The 20,676-nt window shown below is 46.0% G+C and overlaps 1 protein-coding gene across 4 annotated transcripts in view; it reads right to left on the minus strand.

Annotated features, from left to right (window-relative positions):
* NR1H4 (nuclear receptor subfamily 1 group H member 4) overlaps positions 1-20,676 on the minus strand; it is a 123,080-nt gene that overhangs the window by 39,986 nt on the left and 62,418 nt on the right. For all 4 annotated transcript variants that reach the window (XM_063447230.1, XM_063447231.1, XM_063447233.1 and 1 more), the window contains one exon: positions 366-467. In XM_063447230.1, coding sequence (XP_063303300.1) covers positions 366-467 — 102 coding nt within the window. The remainder of the gene's footprint in view (positions 1-365; positions 468-20,676) is intronic.

Below are 20,676 nucleotides of genomic sequence, written 5' to 3' on the forward strand. Positions count from 1 at the left end.
GGGAATACAGATTTAGTGTTCCTTTAATATTGGGGAACGGGACACCTATTTAGAACTAGGGAGATGGACACTATAGTGATGGGAATACAGTTTTAGCGTTCCTTTAATATCATAATGGGTTCTAAACAGCATTATTGTGGTTCTCACAAGGAAATTCTACTCATGGTACTGCAGGCACACCAGCAGTTGGGGATGATAGGTTACATACTGCTCAGACATCCACAATATTAATAGTTTGATTGTCTGTCATTCACAGCAATCGCTGAACATGAATTACACGGACACAGGGCCCACGTTCATATATTACAAACATAGTGACGGTTAAGACACATGTAATCTTACATTAGCCCAAGAATAATACTTACTATTAGTTTTGTAGCCAGTTCATGAGGCAGGCGATTTTTAGTGTATGCTTCCATGACAAACTGGAGAAGTTCTGTCTGTTCTTGGGTAAGTTCTGATTTCACCTAAAGTAAGAGGAAGTATTAGAAAACAATAACCTCCATTCTCCGTAGTCTTCTCATGTGCTCCACATTAGAGGCTCTAACTGCATTAATAGAAAATGTATCTTTTCATCATTTCATGAGTAAAGCAAAAACACTTTATGTTTTTTAGATCGACACTCAGTCCAACATTTAAAAACATGATCTGCTAGTTGATATAACAAGATAGATTGAGAGAAATAGATAGGTGGACAGACAGACAGATTTTGTCATTACTTGAACAGAACCCATAAAATACAGGTTTTGTAACCAAGACCTCAGTTTAATATTGTTGGGTAAGCTTTTCAAATGATCTAATATTTTTGGATGAACTTTTAAAATTATTTACTATTTTGAAAAATATTTTAGTTTTGTAATATTTTGATATTTTTTTATATATGATGTCAGGTTTGGTATTTGAATATTTTAAATGAATCAGTAAAAAATATATTAAGTCATTTAAAAAGCTTACCTAACCATATTTAATCAAGGCTAAAATGTTTGCACGTGTGCAAGTTAGGATACTTACTGTGCAATGTGAAAAGCCTGCTATGGAGATCTGATCGATAATGTGGGTGAATAATGTGATTCTATTCGTCAAAGAACTCTCTCCACATGTCATATGTTGATCTCTAATGCCAGGTAACAGAAATACTTATTGCATTCAGTTAGGTGAAGTGTTCGTTTGCAGTGTACCCTATTTCACGATAAGTGGACCTTACACTCTAATTGTGATTGTTTAACTAATTTTAGCATGTGTCCCTTGACTTTAATTTTACTGTAGGCAAACAAAACCGTAGTAAAGCACATACTGGCAATGTTTGCATGACATTGGTAACAATCATATCTCGTGGCATGTGTCATTTGGCCTTTCACACACGTAACACGCAATAACAAGTACAGGTTAAAGAAAAGACAACACTAATTAATGTTATGTATCTAATTTAATATGCACTGCCAGTCTGTTTTATGAGAAATACCAGGTGTGTGTGTGTGCATATCTATATAAATAGCAGCAACGGGAGGACGTAAAGAGTACAAAGTAAGACTGAAAAATAATGCATTAAAAAGCATTCAAAATAGGTTCAGCCATTAATAAAATAATATTAAAACCTTACTGACTTCACTTAAAAAAAGTTTTAAATAATATGCTTTATGGCAGTTTCAGAATAATCAACTAGTTTATGACATTTTCAGTTATACTTTCCCCCCCCCCTCTCTCTGTATTCTGTTTACCCCCAAATTTCCTTTCAGTTGTTCCCCTCAACCTTCCCCTTGTTACAATTACTTTTGTGTTTTCCTCATTATTCTATCTAATAATCTGCAGGAATCCCAACAATTTTGGCGGGACTGTCCAGAGGCGTACCTAGGGTGCAGTGGCGTACTAAGGGGGGGTCTTTCAGCCAAATTTACTAATGCTAAGTAAAAATTACTTAGTATTAGTACATTTTGCCCCTACTCACTATACTGCGAGTAGTGGCATGTCTAGTAAACAGTGAGCAGCCTGTGGCGGTGGGTGGGGGCCCTAAATAAAAATTGGGGAGGAGGGAACCTAATGTCCTCCCCCTGGCCCCCACCCCTGAGCGGTGGGTGGGGGCCCTAAATAAAAATTAGGGAGGGGGGAACCTTATGTCCTCCCCCTGGCCCCCACCCCTGAGCGGTGGGTGGGGGCCCTAAATAAAAATTGGGGAGGGGGGAACCTTATGTCCTCCCCCTGGCCCCCACCCCTGAGCGGTGGGTGGGGGCCCTAAATAAAAATTGGGGAGGGGGGAACCTAATGTCCTCCCCCTGGCCCCCACCCCTTAGCGGTGGGTGGGGGCCCTAAATTAGAAAAGGGGGGGGCCTAATGTCCTCCCCCTTGGCCCCCACCCCTGAGCGGCGGGTGGGGGCCCTACATAGAAATCTAACCCCCACAGGTGACTAGGGGTCCCCAAATCCCTAGTCACCCTCCTCCCCCCAAAAATTACCCCCTACCTACCCCCCTCACACTAAAAATATATATTTTTTGCGCCCATTTTTTTTTTTGTTTTTTGTTTGTTTTTTAAGTGCGTCGGTTATTATGGATTTTTATTTGGCCTTTTTTGGGGCTGAAAAAAGAAGATTTTAGAAGAAAGAAAACATCAAATGGTAAGTTTATTTATTTTAACAGGTACTTATTTAAAGGTCCCCCCCTCATTAATTTTAGGGTGAGGGGGGTAGGTAGGGTTAATTTTTGGGGGGAGGTGGGTGACTAGGGGTTTAGGGACTCCTAGTCACCTGGGGGGGTTACATTTCTATTTAGGGCCCCACACGCCGCTCAGGGGTGGGGGCCAGGGGGAGGACATTAGGTTCCCCCCCTAATTGGTATTTAGGGCCCCCACCCACCGCTCAGGGGTGGGGGCCAGGGGGGAGGACATTAGGTCCCCCCCTTTTTCCAATTTAGGGCCCCCACCCACCGCTCAGGGGTGGGGGCCAGGGGGGAGGACATTTGGTTCCCCCCTAAAAAAATTTATTTCGGTCCCCCCCCTTATTCTACTTTAGGGTCAGGGGGGAGGACATTAGGTCCCCCCAATTGGTATTTAGGGCCCCCACACACCGCTCAGGGGTGGGGGCCAGGGGGGAGGACTTTAGGCCCCCCCAATCGGTATTTAGGGCCCCCACCCACCGCTCACGGGTGGGGGCCAGTGGGGAGGACAATAGGCCCCCCCCTTATTCTAATTTAGGGCCCCCACCCGCCGCTCAGGGGTGGGGGCCAGGGGGGAGGACAATAGGTTCCCCCCATATTCTAATTTAGGTCCCCCACCCACCGCTCAGGGGTGGGGGCCGGGGGGGAGGACAATAGGTCCCCCCCATTATTTTACTTTAGGGCCCCCACCCGCTGCTCAGGGGTTGGGGCCAGAAGGGAGGACAATTGGTCCCCCCTTTATTCTAATTTAGGGCCCCCACCCACTGCTCAGGGGTGGGGGCCGGGGGGGGGGGCAATAGGTCCCCCTTAGTTTAAAATCGCGGGTGGGGGCTCAGGAGGGGGGGACGTGTTGTGGTTTGTTTTTTTTAAACAATGAGCAGCCACAGGCTGCTCACTGTTTACTAGACATGCCCCTACTCGCGGTATAGCGAGTAGGGGCATAATTTACTAATACTAAGTAATCTTTAGACCAAATTAGGTCTTTCAGCCATTTAGTAGATAGCTCCCTAATACTGTGGGAATTATGGAGTTATCTACTTATTCATTCCTGTCATTACATCGACTGGCCAAGTAACTTACATTTTATATGAATGTGTGTTACTTGATTGTTGTAAATGTAATGTAAGTGTTGCAAATGCTTACAGCTGAATCCTGGCTATGTTTGTATACTTTTTATTTAAAATTGTATACAGTGTAACATTCTTCTTCTTCCACTGGGTAAGTATGTTTGTACTTAGGCAATACTGTGCTTCGGCACTTCGGAATTTCGGCAATCCAGCTATTCAGACATTCGGAAGCACCTGAATGCCCGAACTGCCCGAAATGCATCCGAATTTGCATTCGGACCGAAACAAATTGCACATGTCTACCACACAACACACAAATGCATGCTTGCATTCAAACGCCAACACTACATACAAACACACCCCTACATTCACTCACACATGCTCCATACAAAAACATGCATACATTCACACACAAGCAGTGCTCAGTGCTTAATACATGTAAGAAATTTTTGGTTGTTTTTTACATTTAAAAGTTGAGGGGGTGCCAAAAATAGGACCCGCCCCGGGTGCCAAATGCTCTAGGTACACCCCTGGCTGGCTGTGTATGGTCAGATTAACTGTGTTTGTCTTTGTGTTATAGTAATAACCCGTTATGAGTAGATAGCATCATGTAACTGCAGGGCTCGAGTCCTGCAGGAACGCATGGGAACGGCGTTCCTGCACTTTTTCCAAAGCAGGAACGCCGTTCCCAGTCCTGCAGGACCTGCCCTGCTAACTGCACACAGGGGCCATCACACGCGGCGTTCTTCTCCAGCTCTCTCAGCTTCAAATCTCGCGAGACCCGCAGCTGTAAGAGCGTTGCCACGGGTTACCATGGCAACGCTCCGCACAGGCGAGTCTCGCGAGAGTTGAAGCTGAGAGAGCTGGAGAAGAACGCCGCGTGTGATGGCCCCTGTGTGCAGCGGCTGCTACCCTCCACCGGACCACCAGGCGATCTCCCCCCTCCCTGACAAGGTAAGAAGCAGGGAGGGGGGAGTAAAGTAAAAAAAAAAAAAAACACATAAAAGTTAAAAAGCAAATGCATCCCCCCCATCATCCAGCACACACACACATAATCCAGCACACACACATAATCCAGCACACACACACACATAATCCAGCACACACACACACATAATCCAGCACACACACACACACAATCCAGTACACACACATACACATAGTCCAGTACACACACATACACATAATCCAGTACACACACACACACATAATCCAGTACACACACACACACACACACATAATCCAGTACACACACACACACATAATCCAGCACACACACACACATAATCCAGCACACACACACACATAATCCAGCACACACACACACACATAATCCAGTACACACACACACATAATCCAGCACACACACACACACATAATCCAGTACACACACACATAATCCAGTACACACACACACACACACACACACACACATAATCCAGTACACACACACACACACATAATCCAGTACACACACACACATAATCCAGCACACACACACACATAATCCAGCACACACACACACATAATCCAGTACACACACACATAATCCAGTACACACACACACACACACACATAATCCAGTACACACACACATAATCCAGCACACACACACATAATCCAGCACACACACACACATAATCCAGCGCACACACACACATAATCCAGCACACACACACACACACACACATAATCCAGTACACACACACACACACACACATAATCCAGCACACACACACACACATAATCCAGCACACACACACACATAATCCAGTACACACACACATAATCCAGTACACACACACACATAATCCAGTACACACACACACACACATCATCCAGCACACACACACACATAATCCAGTACACACACACATAATCCAGTACACACACACATAATCCAGTACACACACACACATAATCCAGTACACACACACATAATCCAGCACACACACACATCATCCAGCACACACACACATCATCCAGCACACACACACACATCATCCAGCACACACACACACATCATCCAGCGCACACACACACATAATCCAGCACACACACACACATAATCCAGCACACACACACACATAATCCAGCACACACACATAATCCAGGACACACACACATAATCCAGCACACACACACATCATCCAGCACACACACACATCATCCAGCACACACACACACAATCATCCAGCACCCACACACACACATAATCCAGCACACACACTGCATTCATTATACACAATCTGCACTTACTACAAACACACTACATTCATTATACACACTCTGCATGCATTATACACACTCTGCACTCACTACACACTACATTCACTATACACACTCTGCATTCACTACAAACACACTACATACACTGCATTCACTACAAACACACTACATACACTGCATTCATTATACACAATCTGCACTCACTACAAACACACTACATTCATTATACACACTCTGCACTCACTACAAACACACTACATTCATTATACACACTGCACTCACTACAAACACACTACATTCACTATACACACTTTGCACTCACTACACACTATATTCCAGCACACACACACACATAATCCAGCGCACACACACACATAATCCAGCACACACACACACATAATCCAGTACACACACACACACACTGTAGCGGTACTTACCTTATCCAGGGGCCGGACGCGGTCCTCTCTTCAAGCCGCGCGCGGTCCTGCGGCTGCACGAGCCGCGCGCGGCTCGTCCGACTGTTCAGACAGGAAGGCGGGCAGTGACCGCGAGAAGCGGTCACGTGTCCCGCCTGCAGCTAAGAGCGCGCCGCGAATCTCGGGCGCGCTCTTAAAGAGACAGTGGGAGCCTAAATTGCAAAAAGGCTCCCATTGGCTCCTGTCATGCCAATCACCCCATACACTTACCTGTTGGGGGAGTGGAAGTGACAGGAGCCAATCACATTAGTTTGAAGGCTACTTATACTTACCCTTTTCCCTTAGTTCGTTGCCCTATCGTGGTTTCTGCTACAGTTCCCTTTAGTGCTTGTTGTGTTCAGTTGTGTTTCTCCGTATTTGACCTTGGCTTTGTATTCTGACTTCGTTTTCGCTTTATCCTATTCTGTACTGTTTGCCGGCTTGCTGATTCCTGTGTACCAGTCCCCGGCTAGTTTTCGTTTACGCTGTCTCTTTGTGCCCTTGACCTCGGATCGTTCCTGACTCTGTCTTATCCTATTACGTCGAGTCCGGCCACTCTAAGGTCCGGTAGACGTATCTCTCCTCTGTACTGTCTTCTGTTAGGCTGGATCCTGCGTGTAGGGGTATATACTCGTTACATTACGATAGGGCCATGGACCCCGCAGATTTAGCTCAACAGATGGCGACCCATGAGGCTAGATTTGTAGAGCAGGATCACCGTATGGATCAAATAGCTCAGGCTCTCCAGACGCTCTTAGCTAGAACCATTCCAGCAACCGCACCTAACCCTCCTGCACCCCTGCTTCCTGAAGTATCGACTATGCCTAACGCTACAGCACATTTAACGCCTCCTCCTAGGTATGGAGGGGATTCTAAGACATGCAGAGGGTTCATTAACCAAATAGAGTTTCATTTTGAAATGTATCCACGTTCATTTCCCACAGAGAGGTCTAAAGTTGGGTTCTTTATGCACCAACTTACCGACAAAGCACTTGAATGGGCAAACCCTATTTGGGAGGCTAATGGACCTATGGTGCATAACTTTCACAGTTTCCTAACAGCTTTTCGCAGAACTTTTGATACTATGAAAAGGTCTAAGAATGCCGCTAGAGCATTAATGAGGGTTAAACAGGGTTCTAGGTCTGTGGCTGATTACGCTATACAGTTTCGTACCCTTGCCTCACAGGTCGATTGGACCAATAATGGGTTAACTACGGCCTTCATGGAAGGTTTATCAGACTCTATATTGGATGAGGTAGCAGCTAAGGAGCTTCCTATTGCCTTAGAGGACCTTATTGACTACCTCATCGATATAGATAATAGGATTCGTGACAGGCTCTATACTAAGAACAGGAATAGACGTTTTGTTACACCTATTCAACCCAGAGTTAATATACCGGAGAGTGTTAAAGTATCTGAAGAGGAACCTATGCAATTAGGGGTTGCCAAACTCTCAGATACTGAGAAATTACATAGGAGAAGGGAGGGACTCTGCCTATATTGTGGTAAGAGAGACCATATGGTAAAGGAGTGTCCTCTGCTCCCGGAAAACTCTCGCACCTAAGACCTTATAGGGGACTGGCCTTGGGTGTGATTTCTAAGTCTCCTACATTGCCTCCTAACCGACTGCTTCTCCCTGTTTCTTTACATATGGGAGAGAGTTGTATGGTTGAAAACATAGACGCCCTGGTTGATTCTGGGGCAGCCGAGAACTTTATAGACTCTGGTTTTGTAAAGAGAAACAATATTCCCATCAGAGAGAAGGAGATACCCTTGGCCGTTGAGGCCATAGATGGTAGACCATTGATATCTCCTGTTGTTACTCACGAGACTGCACCGCTACACATGTACACAGGGGTTCTACACTATGAAACCATTCGGTTCCAGGTCATCACCTCTCCCTCTTCACAGTTGGTGTTAGGGTATCCATGGTTACGTGCCCACAATCCCATTTTTGACTGGGAGACAGGGCAGATAAAATCATGGAGTGAAGCCTGCCATGAGTCATGTACTATTGAAGTCACGCCTGTGAATTCTATTAACGTTCCTACTGTTCCTCCTTTATCTACGACAATACCCTCTCAGTATTTAACTTTAAAGACTGTCTTTGATAAAAGAGAGGCTGACAAATTACCGCCTCACAGACCCTACGATTGTGCTATTGATTTGTTGCCTGGTACTATACCTCCTAAGGGCAGGGTGTACCCCCTATCGGTTCAAGAAAACCGTGTCATGGAGGAGTACATTAAAGAGTCATTAGACAAGGGATTTATTAGAAGATCCTCTTCTCCGGCTGGAGCGGGGTTCTTCTTTGTATCAAAGAAAGAAGGTGATTTAAGACCTTGCATTGATTATAGAGGTCTTAACAAGATCACCATCAAAAATGCTTACCCTATACCTCTAATAACAGAATTGTTTGACAGGCTCAAACATGCTACGGTATTCACCAAATTAGATCTTAGAGGAGCATACAATTTGATACGTATTAAAAAGGACCACGAATGGAAGACAGCCTTTAACACTCGGTCAGGTCATTATGAGTATACCGTCATGCCATTTGGGCTTTGCAATGCCCCAGCAGTGTTCCAAGAATTTATTAATGATGTCTTAAGGGACTTTATTCACTCATTTGTTATTGTGTACTTGGATGACATTTTAATATATTCTACTGACATTCACGCTCATCACAGACATGTTACAACAGTTCTGAAGACCCTTCTTGCTAATGGTCTTTATTGCAAATTAGAAAAATGTCTATTCGACCAGTCCGAGGTCCAGTTTTTAGGGTATTTGATTTCCGCCGAGGGTTTTCGGATGGATCCCCAGAAGCTCGCTGCAGTCATAGAATGGCCTCTGCCGCAAGGTCTGAAAGCCATCCAGCGTTTTCTGGGTTTCTCTAATTATTATAGACGTTTTATCAAAGGTTTTTCGTCTATAGTAGCGCCTATAACTCGTATGACTAAAAAGGATGGCAATACACGTGTCTGGTCTACTGAGGCACTTCAGGCTTTTGACTTTCTTAAAACTACGTTCGCCTCTGCCCCTATTTTACAGCATCCTGTCCCCTCATTGCCATATATACTTGAGGTTGATGCTTCCGATATAGGGGTAGGTGCTGTCTTATCCCAAAGAGAGTCTCCTGACAAGCCATTGCATCCTTGTGGCTTCTTTTCTAAACAAATGGCCAAGGCAGAGAGGAATTATGATGTGGGTAATCGCGAACTCCTTGCTATCATTTTAGCACTCAAAGAATGGAGACATTTGCTAGAAGGAACTAAGGATCCTATTCTCATATTTACAGATCATAAGAACCTATCCTACCTTAGCGAAGCTAAAAGATTGTCTTCAAGGCAGGCTAGGTGGTCACTGTTCTTGTCTCATTTTAATTATATAATCACCTATAGGCCAGGTGACCGGAACACCAAAGCGGACGCTCTGTCCAGACAATTCGAGACTATTGACAAACAGGAGATTGATGTCACTCCTGTCATTCCCCCAGACAGGATAATAGCAACTACTATATTGTCTATTTCCTCGTCCCTCTTGCAGGCCATACAAGCGAAACAAGGCATGGCACCCAGCGAGAGGCCTAATGATAAATTGTTCGTTGACATTCCCGAGAGACGGGATATTCTGTCACTTTATCACGATACTAAGACTGCTGGACATCCTGGTATTTCCAAAACAGTGTCAGCCGTTTCTCGGTATTTCTGGTGGGATACCTTACGTAAGGATGTTACTGACTATATAAGTGCTTGTACTACTTGTGCATGTATGAAAACCTCTCGTAGAGTTCCTTGTGGGCTGTTGCATCCGTTGCCCGTTCCCGAGAGACCTTGGTCTAATCTATCAATGGATTTTATTGTTGAATTACCCCCTTCGAATGGTAACACAGTCATCCTAATGATAGTAGATCGGTTTTCCAAAATGGCTCACTTTGTGTCTCTTCGCAAGTTGCCCACTTCCAAGGAATTGGCTCTTATCTTCGCTAGAGAAGTGTTTCGATTACATGGTATTCCCTTATCTATTGTATCCGATAGGGGTAGCCAATTTATTTCCAGGTTCTGGAAAGCCTTTTGTTCGGAGATGGGTATTTCCCTCTCATTTTCTTCCGCTTACCATCCCCAGTCTAATGGAGCTGCTGAACGTGCCAACCAGTCTCTTGAGCAGTACCTCCGTTGTTTTGTGTCTCACCATCAGGACAATTGGTCTGACCTGCTTCCTTGGGCTGAATTTGCTCGGAATAATGCCACTCATGATTCTTCCGGCAAAAGCCCTTTTTACGTTGTCTATGGCCAGCATCCCGTTGTTCTTCCGGCTGCATTCTCCTCTCAGGGCATGCCAGTTCTGGATGAGCATTTGGCTGGTTTGCGTAATACTTGGGAGCAGGTTCAGCGTTCTTTGGTGGACTCTGCTGCCCGCCAGAAGGCTCAGGCTGACAAGCATCGCAGAGCGGCTCCTTCCTATGTTGTGGGGGACAGGGTTTTGCTTTCCACACGGAATATTCGCCTCCGGGTGCCTTCTATGAAATTGGCTCCCCGCTTCATTGGTCCTTATCGCATTATACATAAGGTTAATCCCGTTTCTTATGCCTTGGGTCTGCCTAAGAATCTGCGTATACCCAATGTATTTCACACCTCTTTGTTGAAGCCTTACGTACGCAACCGCTATACCCGGCATACTCCCCCTCCCCCTCCTGTCTCTGTGGAGGGTCATGAGGAGTTCGAAGTATCTGCTGTTATTGACTCTCGTTTTCTTAGGGGTCGGCTTCAGTACTTGGTACATTGGAAGGGTTATGGGCCTGAGGAGCGCAGTTGGATTTCTGCGGATGCTGTTCATGCTCCCCGCCTTGTACGTTCTTTCCATTCGCGTTTTCCTGCCAGGCCTGGTCCTGCCCGCCCGGAGGGCGTGTCCTCAGGGGGGGGTACTGTAGCGGTACTTACCTTATCCAGGGGCCGGACGCGGTCCTCTCTTCAAGCCGCGCGCGGTCCTGCGGCTGCACGAGCCGCGCGCGGCTCGTCCGACTGTTCAGACAGGAAGGCGGGCAGTGACCGCGAGAAGCGGTCACGTGTCCCGCCTGCAGCTAAGAGCGCGCCGCGAATCTCGGGCGCGCTCTTAAAGAGACAGTGGGAGCCTAAATTGCAAAAAGGCTCCCATTGGCTCCTGTCATGCCAATCACCCCATACACTTACCTGTTGGGGGAGTGGAAGTGACAGGAGCCAATCACATTAGTTTGAAGGCTACTTATACTTACCCTTTTCCCTTAGTTCGTTGCCCTATCGTGGTTTCTGCTACAGTTCCCTTTAGTGCTTGTTGTGTTCAGTTGTGTTTCTCCGTATTTGACCTTGGCTTTGTATTCTGACTTCGTTTTCGCTTTATCCTATTCTGTACTGTTTGCCGGCTTGCTGATTCCTGTGTACCAGTCCCCGGCTAGTTTTCGTTTACGCTGTCTCTTTGTGCCCTTGACCTCGGATCGTTCCTGACTCTGTCTTATCCTATTACGTCGAGTCCGGCCACTCTAAGGTCCGGTAGACGTATCTCTCCTCTGTACTGTCTTCTGTTAGGCTGGATCCTGCGTGTAGGGGTATATACTCGTTACACACACACATAATCCAGCACACACACACACACACACACATAATCCAGCACACACACACACATAATCCAGTACACACACACATAATCCAGTACACACACACACATAATCCAGTACACACACACACACATCATCCAGCACACACACACACATAATCCAGTACACACACACATAATCCAGTACACACACACATAATCCAGTACACACACACACATAATCCAGTACACACACACATAATCCAGCACACACACACATCATCCAGCACACACACACATCATCCAGCACACACACACACATCATCCAGCACACACACACACATCATCCAGCGCACACACACACATAATCCAGCACACACACACACATAATCCAGCACACACACATAATCCAGCACACACACATAATCCAGGACACACACACATAATCCAGCACACACACACATCATCCAGCACACACACACATCATCCAGCACACACACACATCATCCAGCACACACACACACAATCATCCAGCACCCACACACACACATAATCCAGCACACACACTGCATTCATTATACACAATCTGCACTTACTACAAACACACTACATTCATTATACACACTCTGCACTCATTACAAACACACTAAATTCACTGTACACACTGCACTCACTACACACACTACATTCACTATACACACTCTGCATGCATTATACACACTCTGCACTCACTACACACTACATTCACTATACACACTCTGCATTCACTACAAACACACTACATACACTGCATTCACTACAAACACACTACATACACTGCATTCATTATACACAATCTGCACTCACTACAAACACACTACATTCATTATACACACTCTGCACTCACTACAAACACACTACATTCATTATACACACTCTGCACTCACTACAAACACACTACATTCATTATACACACTGCACTCACTACAAACACACTACATTCACTATACACACTTTGCACTCACTACACACTATATTCATTATACACACTGCACTCACTACACACACACTACATTCATTATACACATTCTGCACTCACTGCAAACACACTACATTTATTATACACACTGCACTCACTACAAACACTTCATTATACATACTCTGCTCTCACCACAAACACACTACATTTATTATACACAATCCGCACTCACTACAAACACACTGCATTCATTATACACACACTACACTTACTACAAATACACTACATTCATTATACACACTCTACACTTACTACAAACACACTACATTCATTATACACACACTGCACTCACAACAAACACACTACATTCATTATACACACTCTGCACTCACTACAAACACACTAAATTTATTATACACACTGCACTCACTACAAACACACTACATTCATTATACACACTGCACTCACTACAAACACACTACATTCATTATCCATACTCTGCATTCACTACAAACACACTACATTCATTATACACACCCTGCACTGCACTATATGCATAGGAGTGCAATTTTTTTTAAGGCGGGGGGGGGGGGGGGGGGGAAGGAGGCGAAATCTTGGGTGAGTTCCCACACTTTTTTCCCCAGGACTTGACCCCTGTGTAACTGTTAATCTGTGCTGCCTGTGACCTGTATAAAAGCAGTCCATACCTATCTACCCTTTACATCTCTGTCCCACCATCCATACCTCTCTACCCTTAACATCTTTGTCCCCCCATCCAACCCTCTCTACTCCTTACATTTTTGTCCCCCCATCTATATCTCTTTACCCCTTACATCAAGCATGTCAAACTTGCATGCGGCCTAGCGAGCCGCGAGTACATGCCTAATTGCCTAGTGTTCCAAGCAGAGTAGGCACCTGCTTTCCCCACATTGCAGGTGTCTTCTCTGCTATAATTTACCCGACCGGGGAGGAGGGGACGGTGAATGCAGCGAGGGAGCTCAGTGTTCCTGTTCCTTACTGCTCCCTCGCGCGCGCCGTCTGTAGTGATGCCGGGCGCCGGGATATAACGTCATATTCTAGCGCCTGGCATCACTAAACTGCGCGCGAGGGAGCAGTGAGGACAGAAGATCCCCACTGGACCCCAGGAATAATTACAATAATGGGCGTGTATGTGTGTGTGTCAGTGAGTGAGTGTGTGTGTCTGTCTGTGTTTCAGTCAGTGTGTATCTGTCTGTCAGTGAGTGTGTGTCTGTCAGTGTGTGTGTCTGTCTGTGTGTCTTTGAGTGAGTGTGTATGTCTGTGTGTCAGTGAGTGTGTGTGTGTGTGTCTGTCTGTGAGTGTGTGTCTGTCTGTGCGTGAGTGAGTGTCTGTCTGTCAGTGATTGTGTGTGTCTGTCAGTAAATATGTGTGTGTCTGTCAGTGAGTGTGTCTGTGTCAGTGAGTGTGTCTGTGTCATTGAGTGTGTCTGTGTCATTGAGTGTGTCTGTGTCATTGAGTGTGTCTGTCAGTGAGTGTGTGTGTCAGTGTGTGTCTGTCAGTGTGTGTGTGTGTGTGTATGTCTGTCAGTGAGTGTGTGTCTGTCTATCTGTCAGTGAGGATGTGTCTGTTGGTCAGTGTTGCAATGGCTGCGGCTGGACAGTTGAGGACCTGGAGGAGCAGAGGCACGCAACGCCACATCAAATTCCAACGTGACGCCGACATGCTCCACCTTCACAGGGTGTCAAGAAGTAGCAGGAGGATACGCTTTGGCACAGGTTGCGATGGCGCCATTTGCGATATACCAGAGGACGGGCTCAGGAGTCGCATACTGGCAGCGGCAATGTGAGTGGAGTCTGCTTGTTGGCTAGAGGGGTATGCTGGGATTTCGGAGAGGGGGGGGACTCGGATTTAGTATATGGGGGATGCTGTGGTTTAGTAGAGGGGGATGCTGTTTTTTTTTTATACTGTACTTTTCAAAATAAACCTCCGTTTCTATAAAAAAAATATTTATTTATTTTTGCGGCCCACATAAACTTAAACCTTGTTTATTTGGCCCTTGCTAGACTTTGAGTTTGTAATGCTTGCCTTACATCTTTGTCCCCCTCATCCATGCCTTCTACCCCTTACATATTTGTCACAGTGACTCAGACTGAGCGCGGGGTAGTCATGTAACACCCTGTGCTCCTACACAGAGGGGGAGGTGGAGGCACTCTCCCTCCCAGTGTACAGTGTGTGTGGTTCCCTTCTGACAAGTGACTTTTGCGCCCCTCCCCCGTCCTGCGCCCCTGGTGTGCGCCGCTCTGGCCAACTCCTCAGTATGCCCCTGGGACTGTCCCTATGTACAGGTCCTGTCCTGTCATACTGGCTTTGTTCCCTGGAGTCCTGGTTTTGTAGACACCAGGGGACTGTCCTCAGAAAACACAAGCACACCATTAGACACACGTGTGCTATGCTCTGGTCGCTAGGACCATGCAGAGTGCTCAGCAGGGCCGGTGCTACCGTAAGGCGGCCCAGGCGACCGCCTTAGGGCGCGCAGGTCCAGGGGGCGCGATCTCCGGTGAACAGAAGGAGGAGAACGCCATTCGCATCGCTCCCCTCCTGTCTGTCACTGCGTGGTGCGTGGCCGAGCGGGCGGAATGCTACTTACCCGGTCTGACAAGAAATGCTTCCTGTCAGACCAGAACAGGAAACCGGATCCTTCGCCACAGACCTCCAGCTCAGTCACATGGATGGAGGTGCGGAGGGGTCAGTGAAAGGTACGAGGGGATAGGTACAGTTGGGAGGAGGGCAATAAAAGATACAGAAGGGAGAACAATAGTAAAAGGTACAGGAGGGGAGAGGAAGGAGACAATAAAAGGTACAGGAAGGGGGGGCAATAAAAGAGACATGAGAGGAGGGGGGACAATAAAAGGAACAGGAGTGTAAGGGGACAATAAAAGGTACAGGAAGGGGGGACTATGAAAGGCTAAAGAGGGAAGACAATAAAAGGTACAGGAGGGTAAGGGGAAAATAAAAGATACAGGAAGGGGGGCAATAAAAGAGACATGAGAGGAGGGGGGACAATAAAAGGAACAGGAGTGTAAGGGGACAATAAAAGGTACAGGAGGGGGAACAATAATAAAAGGTAGAATAGGGGAGTGGGGGACAATAAAAGATACAGGGAACAACAATAAAAGGTACAAGAGGGGAAGGGGACAATAAAAGATACAGGACAGGAGGGGGGAAAGGGTATAGGAGGGTAGGGGTACAATAAAAGGTACAGGATGGGGGCACAAGAAAAGTCACAGGTAGGAAGGGGGGACTATGAAAGGTTCAGGAGGGGAGACAGTAAAATGAACATTAGGGGGACAATGAAAGGTACAGAAGAAGAAGGGGGGACAATAAATGGGACGAGAGGGGGAACATTAAAAGGTACGGGGGCATTTAAAGACACAGGAGGGAAAGGTCAACTATGAAGGGTTCAGGAGGGGAGGAGGTGAGACAATAAAAGGTACAGGAGGGGAGACAGTAAAATGAACATTAGGGGGATTATGAAAGATACAGGAGGGGGGACAATGAAAGGTACAGAAGAAGAAGGGGGGACAATAAATGGGACGAGAGGGGGAACATTAAAAGGTACGGGGGCATTGAAAGACACAGGAGGGAAAGGTCAACTATGAAGGGTTCAGGAGGGGAGGAGGTGAGACAATAAAAGGTACAGGAGGGACAATAAAAGGTACAGGAGGGACAATAAAAGGTACAGGAGGGGAGGGGGGAAATAAAAGGTACAGGAGAATATTAAAAGGCACAGGAGGGCTGGGGGCACAAAGAAACATACAGTGGGGTTGAGGGGGGACAAACACAAAGGGGCTGGGGGAGAAAGAGTCTCACAGAAGGGTGAGGGGCTGGGGGGAAAGATGCACAGAGGGGCTGTGGGGGAGAACGAAGCACAGAGGGGCTGTGGGGGAGAACGAAGCACAAAGGGGCTAGGGGGAGAAAGAGATGCACAAAGGTACTGGGATAAAAAGACGCACAAATATGTTGGGGAGAAAGAGCCACACAAAAGGGCAGGGGGACGAAAGACACACAAAAGGGCTGGGGGGAGAAAAAGAAAGGCAAAGGGGCTGGGGGACGAAAGACACACAAAAGGGCTGGGGGGAAGAAAGAGAAAGGCAAAGGGGCTGGGGGAAGTAAAAAATACACAAGGAGGGTTGTAAGAGACACAGGAGAGATAAAATACATCAAAGGGGACACACAAAGGATAAAAGGGGGGGCAAGACATACAAAATGGGATATACAACACTAAAGGGGGTAAGTTAGTCAAAAGGGGGGTAAAAGACACACAGGTGAAGATACTTTTTTTTTCGACGGGGAAGGGGGTGGCAAAATTAATCTTCACCTGTGTAGTCAAAAATCCTTGCACCGGTCCTGGTGCTCAGAAACAGCGCTTTCTGCATTGTTCACTATTAGTGGGCTGTTCTGCTTGATTGACAGTAAGTCTGGTGTAGCCTCCCTTTGGGTTGCACAAGTGACATGACTAGGGTCACTAACACTGTTCCCTCTAAGGTGTGTGCACACACCTTTTTGAGGTAGCGCACAGAGAATATTGATCAGCGCACAGCTTCTTATGGCGCCCACCAGAAGGTGATGGCGCGACGAGGAGTGAGTCAATGGCTGTCACAGGGAGCCCAAAAGATTGCAAGCTCTGATGATGTGTCTCCGCTTCCTCGTGTGCCCTGCCCTCTGGCCCCGACATCCCTACAGAGGACACACAATGGAGCAGAGAGAAAATAAAAGAACCATTCCACACTGGAACCTGGAGAGAAAATCTCCACTGGACCCCAGGGAGAAGATCCGTAGAGGAACCCATGGAAAAGATCCCGACTGGACCCCAGGGAGTTTCCCCACTGGACTCCAGGGAGAGGACCCACACCAGTTTTTCTAAAGGTAGTGAGGCTTGGTGGGCCTAAAAAAATTAAATACAAAAACAAGAAATATAATTAATTTGTGAGTTTGTGTGCAAGAATTTGTAAATGCATAAGTGTGTCTGTCAGTGAGTGTGTCTATCAGTGAGTGTTTCAAATCAGTCAGATTATGTGTCTGTTATTGAGAGTGTGTCAGTGTGTCTGTCGGTGAATGTTTCTGTCAGTGTGTGTGTGCCTGTCAGTGCGTGTCTTTCAAATCAGTGAGATTGTGACTGTCAGTAAGAGTATGTGTCAGTAAGAGTATGTGCCTGTTAAGACCAGACCATACAAAGAAAACTTTTTCAGCACTGTCTGCATAGTCCTATTGCCCTCAGAGTAGCGTCTAATGATACACTTGCACTTAAGCTGTGCTAACAGGGACAAAATTGGGATGGCAAGACAATACCCTAAAGTAGGTACTGTCCCACCAAATTTGGGACATTTGGCAGGCTTGTGACTATGAGGCTAACAAGTATCAAATACACTCATTATGTTGGTGCCTGCAGTATAAATTGAGTATCTTTTTAAATATATACTGCGCAGGGTTATACTGCCTATTTATGTTATTTGTTTGCTTAATGGAAGATAATATTTCAATTATTACATGTGAATCACAGAGATGTGAAGAGTAATCACAATTCTTTTTGACTGCATTTTCAATATTATTATTATTATTGCCATTTATACAGCGCCAACAGATTCCGTAGCTCTTTACAATTTTATGAGAGGGGATTTAACTATAATTAGGACAATTATAAGAAAGCTTACAGGAACGATAGGTTGAAGAGGAGCCTGCTCAAACGAGCATACAGTCTATAGGAAGTGGGGTATAAAACACATTAGGACAGGAAAAAGCAATCAAACAAGGTGGAGTGAAGCTGAGCTGGAGGAGAGAGTAGAGTGCTGCCCTTTAGGAGAGAAGAATATACAGGTATGTGAGGTAGAGGTTAGTCTGGGAGGCCATAAGCATTCGTAAAGAGATGGGTTTTAAGGCACTTCTTAAACTAATGAAGACTAGGGGAGAGTCTGATGGTGGTAGGCAGTGCTATTCCATATTATGAGGTAATTTCTGTGTTACGTCCTTCTGGTGATTCCTATTGTATGAATACTAGGAAGGATAGATCATCATCCTTTGATGATGTTTTGGTACTAAATAAATCAAAATGCCTAAATGTTGTGAACTTGTCAGTATGTAATATCATATACTGAACAGAATAATGTACCTACCATGCATACACTGACCAGTCACAACATTAAAACCATCTGGCAAATAGCTTGTAGCTCCCACTCATGCTGCCATAACTGCTCTGATGCGTCGAGTCATGGACTTCACAAGACCTCTAAACGTGTCCTGTGGTATCTGGCACCAAGACACTAGCAGCAGACCCTTTAAGTGCTGCAAGTTGCAAGGTGGGTTCTCCATGGATCAGATATGTTGTTCCAGCACATCACACAGATGCTCAACCGGATTGATATTTGGGGAATTTGGAGGCCAAGGCAACAATTCTTTGTCATGTTCCACAAACCAATCCTGAAAATGTATTGCAGTATGGCAGGGTAATTATCCCGCTGAAAAGGGTCACTGTCAGGGAACAATATGGTCATGAAGGGGTATATGTAGTCTGCAACATTCTCTAAGTAGGTGGTACGTGTCAAAGTAACATCCACATAATTGCCAAATTATCCCAGCAGAACAATGTCCACAGCATTACAGTGCCTCTGCCGGCCTGCCTTCTTCCCATAGCGCATCCCGCAGCCATCTCTTCCCCAAGTAAAGGACACACATGCACCCAGTCCTCCACCTGCTCTAAAAGAAAACGTGATTCATCAGGTAAGGCAACCTTTTTCCATTGCTCCATGGTCAAGTACTGGTACTCACATCCCCATTGTAGGCACTTTCTGCAGTGGACAGGGGTCATCATGGGCACGCTGCACTTTGCAGCCCCATATGCAGCAAACTGTGATGCAGTGTGTGTACTGACAACTTTATATTACGGCCAGCTTTAAGTTTTTCAGCAAATTGAGCTACAGTAGCTCTTCTTTGTGATCGGTACAGATAGGCTAGCCTTTGCTCCCCACGTGCCCATGACCTGGACGCCAGTTCACCGTTTGTCGTTCCTTGCACCACATTTGGTAGGTACTAACTATCGCATACCGGGAACACGCCACAGGACTTTTGGAGATATTCTGACTCAATCATCTTGCCTTTACGATTTGGATCTTGTCAAAGTAGATCTGATCTTTTCGCTTGCCCATTTTTCCTGCTTCCAACATATGAAATTCAAGAACTAATTGTTCACTTGCTGCCGCATATATCACCCTTTGATATCTGCCATCGTAATGATATAGTCAATGTTATTCACTTCACATGTCAGTGGTTTTATTTATTTGTTTTGTTGTGGCTGATCAGTGTATATTTTTGGAAGCAGCAACTCATGTACTTACATAATCTTATTAACCTGTTAACGCTGTTAGGGCATACCATGCCACTGCCACCCCCTGCTGCCAGTCCATTTGTGAAAGTAACCTCGCCACTGGTTCTTGGAGGGGCCTGTTTGCCAGCCTCCTGCCTCAGGACTATGGGCCATGCAAAAAGGCTCATAAAAGACCTTGTTCATGCCTGTTCGGTAGATTGTATTCCCCTCCTATTCTAACATTGTCCCATTCACCTACCGAACAACCGCACGAACCAGAGACCACCTGGGAGCTTGTTGACACCTATTAACACCTTGGAACAGTTCTCACTGCAGTGTTCTAATTGTTCATCGTGGTGGCCGCAATTCCTATGGACAACCACGAGGTGGTGGCCATCTTGTTCGCATGAATGC

The sequence above is a fragment of the Pelobates fuscus genome, chromosome 3, assembly GCF_036172605.1.
Source record: "Pelobates fuscus isolate aPelFus1 chromosome 3, aPelFus1.pri, whole genome shotgun sequence".
NCBI classification, from domain to species: Eukaryota; Metazoa; Chordata; class Amphibia; order Anura; family Pelobatidae; genus Pelobates; species Pelobates fuscus.